At 39.8% G+C, this 13438-nt stretch overlaps 1 protein-coding gene across 1 annotated transcript in view; it reads right to left on the reverse strand.

Annotated features, from left to right (window-relative positions):
• Positions 1–369: 369 nt before the first annotated feature.
• SLC9A4 (solute carrier family 9 member A4) overlaps positions 370–13438 on the reverse strand; it is a 67046-nt gene continuing 53977 nt past the window's right edge. The window contains exons 11-12 of the mRNA XM_003922792.4: positions 12177–12264; positions 370–5175 (exon numbers count right to left, since the gene is read on the reverse strand). Coding sequence (XP_003922841.2) covers positions 4826–5175; positions 12177–12264 — 438 coding nt within the window. The 3' untranslated portion in view covers positions 370–4825. The remainder of the gene's footprint in view (positions 5176–12176; positions 12265–13438) is intronic.

Raw genomic sequence — 13438 nt, forward strand, 5'->3', positions numbered from 1 at the left:
ATGGTTCCATTAGCAATTAACAATGACTGATGTCCTGAAAGGAAGCATTCTGTGTGCACTGCTGGGTTTTCTCAGGACGAATTAGAAATGAGATACTTGACAGAGTTTAGCCAGAAAAAAAAGAAAAAAAAAACAATTTTAAACTACAAGAAACCACCTGTTTTATTTGCAGATAAAATATACTTGCAAAAACCTTAAACAACATCAACACACTCATTGACTTCATTTATTAAGAAAAGTTTACTTTGCCTAATTTTGGAACATTATGAAATGTATTAGAAACTATTTTATTTCATATTGAAAGTGCTTAAACACTTACTTCTTTAGTTAATATTCACAAGTGTAAAATAATCACTTTTTTTGGAGGGAAGGTATCTTACAGAAATGAAAGTCCAAACTGAGGAATTAAACTCCATTGAGTGTTTTCTCAATGAAGAAGTTTCCCTTTTCCTCACTGTGTGCCCATCACAGTATACAGAAGCAAGGCCATGGTCTCTCTGAGAGTAAATCAAGATTAGAACTGTACGCCAGGGTATACCAAAAGCAAGCAAGCAAACAAACAAAAAAGCAGTATTACTGATACTTGAGGTAATGACATAAAACAATCAAGATAAAGGTGTGCTTGATTGAAAGATGTGACTCCATATTCAGGCCCCATCTTTGGTCTGCTCTTAATTGATGGATGCTGGGTAGAGATGTGTTCAGGTAGAGCTGGGATCAAGGCGGTGATGTTCTCTATTTCTGTCACATCTTCTCCCTAGCTCCCTCAAATATACCAATCTAGCTACCTTTCAGAAGTCTCAGTAGCAGTTACTTACACCTCTTCACATAATTAAAATAATGTATATACTCTTTCATAAGCAATCTCTTCTACCAATCTAGCTACCTTTCAGAAGTCTCAGTAGCAGTTACTTACACCTCTTCACATAATTAAAATAACGTATATACTCTTTCATAAGCATATGTACTTTAGCCTAAATAATTACAGCTAATAGTGATCAAACTCTTCTATTAAAAAAAAAAAACACCAAGCTGAGCATTTTACATATATGATCTCATTTAATCCTCACAATCATTTTATGAGGTAGATATTTTCTCCATTGGTAAATTTCAGCTTAAAGTACGATAATTAACTTCCCCAAAGTCTCACAGCTACAGGTGGTCTGATTTCACAGCCTGGGCTTTGAAATAACTATACTATTGAAAATCCAAATGATCATAGTGTCAGGAGTCTTGACAGGTGAGGCAATATTCACAGGGCTTCTCTGCAAGCTGAAATCAACACTCCAGGCTGAAGACTTGAATTCTGCCTTAGTAGTCACTTCTTACACAGGAAAAGGAATTTCATCATGAAATTCAGGTAATTCCAGCTCTGCCTCCCATGACCCTTCAACTTTTTTAGAAAAGCACAGTTTAGAGCCTTTGTGAGAGAAGGAAAAGAATAGAGGAAACATAATAAAGTGTCCAGAATCTCATTCTCCACTTTGTCAGAGCGGATTCCCTTCTAGGTCAATGTTTCTGTTCTAGTAGATAGGTTAAAGACAGGAGAGGTGCCCATGACATCATGTCAGACTTGAGGAGGATGAATAAGAACATTTACCATATTCCAAACACCAGAAATGTGTGGCAAATCTTTAAGGTGCAAGGCTACCATATAGGAAAAATAAAAGGAAATGGTACTTAACTTCAGAAATTCACTGAAACCCAAGACCCTTCAGGCTAATAATATAAATAGGTTTGGGGAAATTAAAAACAAACAGAACAAAAACTCTTAGAGGAAAATTAGGATTGTGTGTGTTGTGCATCTGATTTTTTTTAGGATGAAAATAAATGAACAAATTTTTTGGGCCCATTGGCAGAGAATGTTGACTGCTTAATGGACCAGAAGCCAGGCTCAGAATAGGAAACTTGATGCAATTTCATTCCCTTTCAGAGGGGAGTAGGGAAGAAGCATCAGGCTCTCCTTGACACTCAAGAGAATGTCCTCTCTGCTGCACTGCTGGGTGCCTTTTGGAAAAACTCATCATGGGATATTGACAACCAGAGCATTCCTGGGCTAGCTTCTGTACACTCAACCAACCTCCCAAGTGCACTGCTCTTTCAGAGTATGTATGGAGTGAAGATCCGATCACACTGCATTTTCAGACAGTAGTGAATGATCAAATAGAGAGGCCATTTTGGCCGTGAGCTCTCCAAGTCTCACAGAGCCACCAGAATCACAGCATCACTGGGGCCCTCAACCTGCCACAAGTTTTAGGAAGTAGCCTCAGGGCCTCTTTCCAGGCTTGAACAGCCATGGCCAGTCAGTGTCTAGGTGAACAAGTGTCCTTAAACAACTCCATGAAGACCTCTGCCAACTAAAGGGGGAAGTTCTACTCTACTAAGTCATACTCCCACTCACCTTAATGGGATCAGCATCTCAGAGTAAAACAGGAGAGTTACACAGAGTCCACTAATTCTTAGACCTTGCTGGCTGCTCGGGGAAGGGGCCTTCACAAGGGATTTCTGTTGTTGCATGGAAGGAGTCCAGTAAGGGATGCAGGGACACTTCAGGTCTCAAGAACTGGTTTTCCTAATGGCACTGGAAAGGTGAATTCTGACGACTTCTCTTGGCTGCTGTATCTCCATCTGTAGTTTAAGGATAATAGCCCACTGCCTTTCATGGGGCACAGTTTTTTTTTCTGTTGTTGTTGATTGCTTGTTTCTTTAAGCAAAGAGAACAAAATCTGGCTGGGTGCAGTGGCTCACACCTATAATCCCAGCACTTTGGGAGGCCAAGGTGGGCACTTGAGGTCAGAAGTTGGAGACCAGCCTGGCCAACATGGTAAAACTCCATCTCTACTAAAAATACCAAAATAAGCCAGGCGTGGTGGTGCACACCTGTAGTCGCAGCTACTTGGGAGGCTAAGGCGGAGAATTGCTGAAACCCAGGTGGCAGAGGTTGCAGTGAGCAGAGATTGCACTACTACACTCCAGCCTGGGTGACAGAGCAAGACTCCATCTCCACGAAAAAAAAAAAAAGGAAAAGGACAAAAAACAAAGATTCCTGAGTTTTATGTATGCTTCTATCCCTTTAGGCTGATTACTGTTATTTGACAGTGCATAATTTTTATTAAAATCAAGATACTTAGACAATTGAGAAGCAGCTTTATATTTTAGGTTCAGAAGAAGAAAGACAATGGACTTTTTTGAAGGCATTTCTATGACTGCAGCAGGAAAATGAGTGCAAATCATTAAGAAAAGAAAAATTCAGGAGAAAGCGTATGTCTAGTCAGTAACTAGTATCCATGGGTTATATTAGAGGACAAGCAAGCATCCTTCAAGGAAAAGCAAAATCTGAGTTGGCATCCAATAGCATCTCAAGATATAATTTTTATCATCTACAAAATAAAAATGTCTGACAACACCTTTTCTAATGCCCGTTACAGCTTTAAAATACTATTGTGAGTTTAACATTTATAGATAATCTACCATGTACAAGGCACTATAATAACTGATAAGAGAAAAAGATGGAAAAAAAAAGCCCAAAAATACAAACTAGGTAGAGTGGTGAGATAAAAAACACAACAGATAAATGGATACAATTTAAAATGAGCAAACTCTCCTCCCTGTCCTTCAGCTCACTGACCACCAGAACGAACCTATGTGTGCATGGCTAGGCATAATCCACAGATAAGGTACGTGGCACATCCAAAGGGATGTGGGGGCACCAAGGGAGAAGGTCAAGGCTGGTCTAGAGAGCAGGATGCCTTGATCATGGACTTTAAAGACACATAAGATTAAACCAGCTGAAGATGGTAGAGATGTCAAAAATAGTGATGGCAAAAGGGTATTTGATTAGTTGTATATCGTAGATTAGTCATTTGGCCCAATAACAATGCTTGATAAATGTTTCTTAACCTACTGGTGGCCAGAAGCAGAGAGGGAAGGTGGAAGAGAAGACAAAAAGCGAGGAAAGATAAAATAGTCTAGTACAATTGAAGAGTTGGAGTGTGAGATTCAAGGTTGAGTTCGGGGATGATGAGGATGGAAAATGAAATTGAAAAATAGTTTCTTCCCCTAGGGTAAAATTTCACACCCTACAAATGCACACCTAATAAATGTCTGTTTTTAATTTCATTGCTGTAAAGTCTGTTTACGGCTGTTTTGTTTCTGATATTCATTTTTAAAATAAGTATTCCAATTATGAAATAGACGGTAAGCCCACTGTTGACAGATTAATCCTGTAGTGTATATCACATCTATCATTGCTACTGATTAAATAAAGCAACTTCGTAACAAATTTTATCTCTGATAAAACATAATTATTGCATATTGAATATGAAATCAAAATCAAGTTAGTTTCAGTTTGGAGGGAGGACAATCCAACCGTGAACTCACCATGCAACTTTGGACTAGATGGCCTTGTCTGTAAACACGGGGGGTTGAGTTAGGTGACTTCAAAAGCCCCTTCTAGTTTTAATTTGATTATAAGTTGCATATGCATATAGGCAATGTGAATTACTAACCAATAACACTTGTATCTCAATATATGGCTTGGATCTGATGCTCCTGATGGAAAGTTCTTAAGAATTCTTAGTGACTAATTCCTGGGGTGATTAACTTCTCTCACTCACATGGAATTAAAAGGTATCCCACACTAAGAACATGGCAGAGCCTGCAAGTTTGTTCCCAAAAAAATCTTCCTGCTGCTTACACATCCATGTCTAATAGCTTCAAAACAGCAAACTCAATAGCTCTCTTCTGAATTTCAGAAATTCTCCTTTCACAGTTATAGGAAGACAGATTTTTGAGAAACACCGAAAAAATCTTGTGGATAGTAACACTATTTTCTTTGGAGCAAAGGACTGTGGGACCTGTAGTCCCTGCCGTGTCCACGGTCAGTTGTCCACCTCGACCGAACTGCAGACGCCTCACCCTCACTCTCTCCTCCAGACTCACCCTCCTCATCCACTGCATGAAACAAAGGTTTGGGCCTTAACGCCACCCTCCTGCTTCCACCCATGTACCCCTCTTGGCTTGTGCCTCTTTGATAACCAAGGCTGAATGTCTTCCCTCCTCTGCGTAGGCTCTTCATTGGGATCATTTCTTCGGCCTGCTGCTTCTGAAGCGACCTTATCCTAGAGCGTGTGCTGAACATGACAGATGGGGATCCTGGATGGCTGCCGTCATCATCTGGGAAAACATCATGACAAGAAGGGGAAAGAATAACCCTTAAGACCAGAGTTAAGACTTAACATCCAGATGGCAGGAACTCAAGAGTGAGGCAAAGCCCTTCCTGAGGTTTCAGCTCTTACACTCAACTTTCTATTTATTTATGATTTTTTACTGTACTCTAGGTTCTGGGGTACATGTGCAGATCATGCAGGATTGTTGCATAGGTACATACACGGCAAGGTGGTTTGCTGCCTTCATCCTCCCCGTCACCTATATCTGGTATTTCTCCCCACATTATCCCTCCCCACCCTCCCGACCCCCTGCTGTCCTTCCCCTAGCCCCCCAACTGACCCCAGTGTGTGATGCTCCCTCCCTGTGTCCATGTGTTCTCATTGTTCAACACCTGCCTGTGAGTGAGAACATGTGGTTTTACACTCAACTTTCTTATTAGCATGATTTTCCCTTCTCGAGGTCATTGCCCCAAGGAGATGGAAGGACAGAAGCTTTAAGTGCAGTGTCATAAATAAATAGAAATGCATGAAAATGGTGTACCAAACCAGTCTCGCCAGGTAAGTAAGGCAGTGTCTTTTTACAGAAACAGATCAGTTGGCCATAGACATAAACATGGGACACAAAGATTCTTGGTCTTGTCCAAAGCCAGTGCTACACAGAAGGTTATGTGGTGCAGCCATATGAAAGTGGTTGCTTTTATCATGATTTGCTTTTTAATAAGTGGTTACCAGAAAGCAGTACATCTGAATTCCAATCCTTTGATACAGAAAGAGTCAATTCTGGAGAAACGGGAATAGGAGGGAACCACAGCAGAGACCACGGTGTGACCAGATGCCCTCCTTTCGGAGGAGTAAGCAGGTGACAGACTGTGACTGACACATGATGGGAACTTCCCTTCCCTGATAATTTACTATATGCCTGTCACTATGCTAATCCTTTTACATACTCATGCCATTGAATCCTCATAGCAGCCCTTTCAGGTGAGTAAAGTTATGAATCTCACAGGTAAAGTGGCTGAAGTATCACATAGTTAAGCTATGCTCAATATCGCACACTGGTGAATATGTGACTGGAGTTTGAGCAGAGCCTGCTCAGCTTCAAATCCACTTCTTAGCATCAGGTCTCCTTGCTGTCTCCTTGATGTATCCACGTGCAAGAGAGAGGGCTACCTCGTAAGAGGGGAGCCGGCAGCCCTCTATGCAATATTCCCAGTATCCAGACCCCTAACCCATGCCTAGGGCATTGCCTTGTCCCTGCTTCAATGTGCACACATCTTCGAAGGAGTATTTCTCACATATCTCATTTACTCTCATTTCCTCAAAGTCTTAGCCTTATAAATTTATTTTCCCTTTAAATATTCTCCTGCTAATTTAGATATTTTCAGACATTTATATTTAAATCTGAAAGCCATTGTTCTTTCTCCCATTCTCCTTCCTAAAAAACAAAACAAAAACTCCACATCTAGAATAAATATGCCCAAAGGTTTACACTTGAAAAAATGTATTTAGAATGTGGGACACCTGAAAATCTTAAAATATCCTGCTCAGTAATGTCTTTTGTAAAATGTGACCAAATTAGTAATACTAAGAAGGGAGCTTGGAAATTGGGCAAAGAAGACCAACTTCTTTCAATAAAGAAAACATTAATTAATCTATCTGTCCGTTTTTTTCCATGACTCCCCTTTAACGTGTGCTTTATGATGGGGCCTGGGACCAGCCCCTCTGGATCCTTGGTGCTTGGAGCACTAACTAAGGAAAGAATGGCCTGAAGACTTCTGTCCGCAAACCCTGTTCCCTCACTCCAATCTTTCCTGCTGAGTGCCCCATCTGTGGACAGGCCCTAGTCGCAGTTTTGGTTTCCTGACTGCCCTCTGGGTTATTGTACGGTGGACTCCAAGCTCTAGGAAGAGGCATGGGTATGTGACTTACAAAGTTTCACTCAACTTAGGTGACTGGAGCTGCCCAAAATTGAAGGAACATGCTGGCTGGAAAGCAGAAGGCAGAAACAGGAAGAGTGAGGATGTGTTTTGTCTTTCTTTTGTATAATTCTCCTCCACATGGGCACCCAGGCAGTGCAGATCCAGGCAGAACAGTGGATACTTTTGTAACAAAATGAATTTCTGTTCTTTTACCTTCCACCGGACCAACAGACAGACAGCTTTAACTTCTGGACATGGGCACCCTGGGGTGAAAGGAGAAATAGGGAAAGTGCTTCTGCTCAGCACAGTGCAGGCCCTAACACAGAGGACGAACCACCTGACCTAGCACACACTGTTCAGAAACCCACACCTGGAGTGCAATCCTCCCAACCTCCACATTTTTTAAACTTGTTGTAAAATACACCTAACATAAAATTGACCATTCTAACGGTTTTCATCTAACTATAAACACGTGTACGGTTCATTGCATGAAGTGCATTCACATTGTTGTGTTACCACGGTTCATCTCCAGAGCTTTTTCACCTGCAACAATACACACAGATTCTAAGCAGCCTTATATGTCATAAGGGGTTTCTAGGCAAGTCCTCTCTGCTTATAACACCAAGTGAGCCCCAAAGACAACAGAACTCTGGAAGAGCATGGGAAGTCCCCCAAACCAGCATGAAGTCCAAGACCTTCAGAGCAAGAAAAGTCCTGACCTTGGAGGGCAACTGGAGAGCTAGGAAGGGAAGCATTCTCTGAGTTTCAGGCAGGTTAGCCAGGGAATGTTTGCCTGAAGAACAAGACCCATCACTGTCTCCCCTAGATCTCCTCCAGCCATTCTCCTGGTGCAGAAAGATTTTGGGTTTGGAGAGAAAGATTCCAATTATCAATTGTGCTTGGCTACACACTGAGGACTATCTCAGCCTCATCCTGATCATTATTATAATCCTTTTTAATGTATCATGGTTTATTATTTTTCATAAATCATAACCATCAAAATTACAAATTATTCACAGTAGAGTTAATTCCAAGCAAGCCAGAAATCAATCTGCATACATAGGCATCAGTTTCCATGACAAATAAGAACAAGTGTATAAAATCCTACAGACACGACCCACAACATATTACAGAGCACTGATTTCCCATCTTTAAAACTTACTAAAGATAATTAGTAACGTAAGTGTTGTTCCATGACTTTTCCCTCAGTTTTCTAGTTTACTCTCTTTGTTCATCTAGATGAGACTAAGAACCAATTGAGTATGTTTGAAAGAAATCATTAGAATTAACATTTCATTTCAAGTCTGAATTAATTCATGTAGAACTGACATTGTGAAGCGTTGTCTTTCTTTCAAAGGACATCCGTACTTATCCATGTAAGACTTCTTTAAATCCCTATGTAGTAATAGTAATAATGACTAATATTTCTTGCACATCTATTTGGTTCCAGGGTCTTTTCTAGCAGCTTTATGTACCTGCTCATATGTGTACTTGCATGTATGTGACTGGCTTCACATCACAACAATACAATTGCGTATGGAGAGAACCAATATTATCCTCTTTATAGATCAGAAATGACAGTGTGGAGAAGTCGAATTTTACTTTTCCTTCATAGAGATTCTGTCTATTTTTTTCCTGGCATTTTATGGCTTTGTCTGAAAGTGTGATTGAAATATCCTTTAGTGAGGACATCTATCAAAAGGCTAGGATCCTGTGACCTATTTACTAGTCTAGTGAATAATGTATGTATGCTTCCAAATGTTAAACAACTCTCAAATTCTCGAATAAACCCCACTTTGAAAGATGTATTGTACTTTTAAGGTTCTGCTGTATTTTATTTATAATGCTGATTTAAGATTTGTTCATTAGTGCTCACATGAGGCTGCTTTGTGGTCATCTCCTGCTACCATAGTCATGCGGTATTAATGCTCATCTCATAAGAAATAACTGTTGTCTGGGCCTGGTGATTCACACCTGGAATCCTAGCATGTTAGGAGGCTGAGGCAGGAGGATCCCTTGAGCCCAGGAGTTATAGAGCAGCCTGGGCAACATAGGGAGACCCTGTCCCTCTTAAAAAATTTTTTCTAAAAATTTTTTTTAAAAAAGAAATAACTATGACACTTTCTTGTCTTCTCACTCTAATAACAAAAATCGTGCCAAGTTATTGGTACCAGGAAAATTGTTTTTAAAAAATTAAACTATTGGCCAAGCTCAGTGGCTCATACCTGTAATCCCAGCACTTTGGGAGGCTGAGGCAGGTGAATCACCTGAGGTCAGGAGCTCAAGAACAGCCTGGCCAACATGGTGTAACCCATCTCTACTAAAAATACAAAAATTAGCCGGCATGGTGGCATGTACCTGTGGTCCCAGCTACTTGGGAGTCTGAGGCAGGAGAATTGCTTGAAACTGGGAGGTAGAGGTTGCAGTGAACCAAGATGCACCCCTGCACTGCAGCCTGGGAAATAGGGCGAAACTCCATCTCAAAAATAAATAAATAAACTATTATATGCCCTATATTTATCTGTTGCTCTTTTGTTAGTTTTGTTTGCTTTTCTTTGTGGAATAGCTGACTCATAACATAAAATAATACCAGCTGCTAGAGTGTGTTTTGGGAATAGATGACTCAATCAGTGAAGCAGGATTGGGAATCCAAAATTCTCTCCAAGATAAATGACTTTAGCACAAAAAGGTGGCATTTTTCTTGGGGAAAAAAAAAAAAAACAAAAAACCAGGAGCATAGCTATTTGAAAGCAACCTGAAGTGCATTTCTACTTTAATTCTTACACAAAGATAAATCTTAGATATGCTGAAATTTAAATGGGAAAATTAAACTATTAAACTTCTTGATTAAAATAATTGGGTGAATCATTTTTGAAATTTTTCTGTGGAAGATCCAGCAGCTTGAATAAAAATTTCTGAAGGCCAGGCCGGGTGTGGAGGCTCATGCCTCTAATCCTGGCACTTAATCAGGAAGATGGATCACTTGAGATCGGGAATTCGAGACTAGCCTGACCAACGTGGTGAAACCCCGTCTCTACTGAAAATACAAAAATTGGTTGGATGTGGTGGGACATGCCTGTAATCCCAGCTACTTGGGAGGCTGAGACAAGAGAATCACATGAACTCGAGAGGCAGAGGTTGCAGTGAGCTGAGATTACTCCACTGCACTCCAGCTGGGGAGAGAGAGAGACTCCAACTCAAAAAAATTTAAAAAATCATTGGCAACATATAGAAGAGAAAATGGATGATATGCTTGTTATATAGAGTTCTTCAGATTCATTTCAAGAAAGTCAACAAACACATAGAAAACAGAACAAAATGAAACAAACAAACAAAAAATGAGGAAAGGCAGAAACAGAAAACTTCACCCTAAGGAATATCATTGTTTCCAAAATGTGAAAGATGTTCAACTCTACGAAAAGTCAAAGAGATTCATATGAAAATTAAATCGGCATATAAATTGTATGCTATCGTATTACAGATTACTCAAAAGTTTGACAGCAGCCCAGTGGTATTAGGAAAAGATCCTTCTTTTATAGACTGTTGTTGTGAGGGTAAATTAGTGATACAATCTTTTGTGATGGCGTTTTAACAATATATGTTAAAGTTTAAATCTGTATGAATTTGACCACAAAATTTTACTTCCAGGAAAGTATACTAAGGGAATAATTGCTTATTTGTGAAAATATCAATCACAAGTGGTCCAGAGTGCTTATTATATATTACTGTTTATATGTAGTAAAAGTTAATAATACTGTATTTATTAATTAGTAAGTAGCTTAATATGCTTTGGTAGATGCATATAATGAACTATTATTCATTCATTAAAAATGACTATTAGAGCCATATCTATTGACATGGAAACCTATGCACAATATATTGTTTGGTGAACTAGGCAATTTATAAAAATTGCAAAACAATGACTGTACTTTGACTTTATGTATAAGATGATGCCAAGTTTTTCTGATTTTTTTTGTGTGGGGGCAGGTGTCAGTATGGGTAGTGTGGGGGTCAGGTGGGTATAGGAAGAAGTCTAGAAGGAAGCTCACCAAAACATTCTATGGTGATTATACCTTGGCATTGAGGTTTGTAAGTTCTTTTGACTTTCTTGTTTATGCTTTTCTCTACTGATTGATTTTGATTTTGTATCAAGTATGTTTTTAAATCAGAAAAACTTTTCATTTTGAGGTAATTATATATACTCCTTAAACATTGAATTCTAAAATCCTATATGTTTAGTTTCCTTGAATTTCCAACATGATTTTAACACTTAAAAATTAGGAAAATAAAAATAGATAACATGGCGTGTTAAAATTTCCATAGGGTTGTTGTGTTTTAATTTTGCCAATTAAGGATAGTTACACACACACAATTTCTATCACCATTATCATCAATTCAGAAAGAAAGACTCTTAACCAAAATCACAGGAAGAACATAATCTGAGATTAAAAAAAAAATGGTCCTTCAAATTGAATCAATTTAGCTTTATGAGAATTTCTTCCTTGTCACCTTTTGCTAATAGCAAATCATTTTATACACATATAAAAATAGTAACTTTGCTTTTATTGGAATAATAAAGTTTTGATAATTCTAAGAATTCCACTTAATAATTAAATATTAAATGGGAAACATTTAATCAGTAAATTTGGTGAAAATCATTCCAGTGAAACTAAACCAGCTTTGGAGAATTCTGCTCATATTTAAATGGTGGGTAAATATGCCAACTTCAATGAAACCCCCTTTCACATTTCTTCAAGAGGAAATCAAATTATGACCCTTGGGCTCTATCTGGCCTGCTTCCTCTTTGTGTATGGCCTGTGAGCTACAGATTGTCAGTATATTTTAAGGGGCTGAAAAAAAATAAAAGAAGACAATATTTCATGACAAGTAAAAATTATATGAAATTCAAATTTCAGTGATCATAAACAAAGTTCTGTTTATGATCATCTGTGAAAGAAGTTGTTTTCTTCTTTTTCCTATTGTGTAAGTAACCTACATAATGTTCTTGATGTTGCCTCTTGGTCCACACTCCCAGATATTTACCATCTGACTACAGAAAAGCAGCAGAGCAGCCAGGTGTGCAGCTTACCTGAGAACCCAGCAGCTCTTGAGTCTCTTCCTGCAGATTGAGGATTCCCATAGGGAAAGGAGAGGTAGCGGATATTCTTGGTGCCAGCCTGTGAATAGCAAGTAGAGAGAAAACGCAGAATGAGCTGCTTCAATTAGGAGCTTCACATGGCAAATAAAGGGAAGGGCTGGACACGGTGGCTCACGCCTGTAATGCCACCACTTTGGGAGGCAGAGGCGGGCGGATCACCTGAGGTCAAGAGTTCAAAACCAGCCAGGCCAACAGGGTAAAACTCTGCTCTAGTGAAAACACAAAAATTAGCAGGGTGTGGTGACGGGCGCCTGTAATCCCAGGTACTCAGGAGTCTGAAGCAAGAGAATAGCATGAACCTGGGAGGTGACGTTACAATGAGCTGAGATTGTGCCACTCACTGCACTCCAGTCTGGGTGACAGAGCAAGACTCTGTCTCAAAAAAAATAAAAAAAAAAAACAAAACAAACAAAAAAAAAGTAAAGTAAAACAAAATAAAGGGAAGAACACAGACCTGTTCTTTGGCATCTTGTTTGCATTACTGGCTTTTAGTTCCTTTTGTTTAGAAAAAGCAGAACATGCCGGGTGTGGTGGCTCATGCCTGTAATCCCAGTACTTTGGGAGGCCGAGGCGGGTGGATCACGAGGTCAAGAGATCGAGACCATCCTGGTCAATATGGTGAAACCCCGTCTCTACAAAAAATAGAAAAAATTAGCTGGGCATGGTGGTGCACACCTGTAGTCCCAGCTACTAGGGAGGCTGAGGCAGGAGAATTGCCTGAACCCAGGAGGCAGAGGTTGCGGTGAGCCGAGATCGCGCCATTGCACTCCAGCCTGGGTAACAAGAGTGAAACTCCGTCTCAAAAAAATAAAATAAAATAAAATAAAAAAGCAGAACATGCTAGTCTCCAATATGTATTTCCTTTCCCTCTCATGATAAAATAAACCATTAGCAACCTTTTAAAGTTACCCCCTATCCCCACTGAGTTTAGGTTCTGATTAGGGTCTGCTTCTCACCCAGCCTCCATCCAAAGTGCCAGTAAAACTGGTATGCTATGGCCTCCAATGGGAAGAGTGCAGGAACACAGTGGCTGATGTGGAGGTGAGCCCAGGTGCCTTGGTAACAAGCAATCCTTTCCTATATGTTATTGGGAGAGAAGTAAGTTCCCTAGGGTCAGAGGGCCTGGTCCAGATCCAGACCCCATAGTGACCAGGCACTGACCATGAGGACTGAAGGGAGACCTCGGCATGGTC

The sequence above is a fragment of the Saimiri boliviensis genome, chromosome 1, assembly GCF_048565385.1.
Source record: "Saimiri boliviensis isolate mSaiBol1 chromosome 1, mSaiBol1.pri, whole genome shotgun sequence".
Classification (NCBI taxonomy): domain Eukaryota; kingdom Metazoa; phylum Chordata; class Mammalia; order Primates; family Cebidae; genus Saimiri; species Saimiri boliviensis.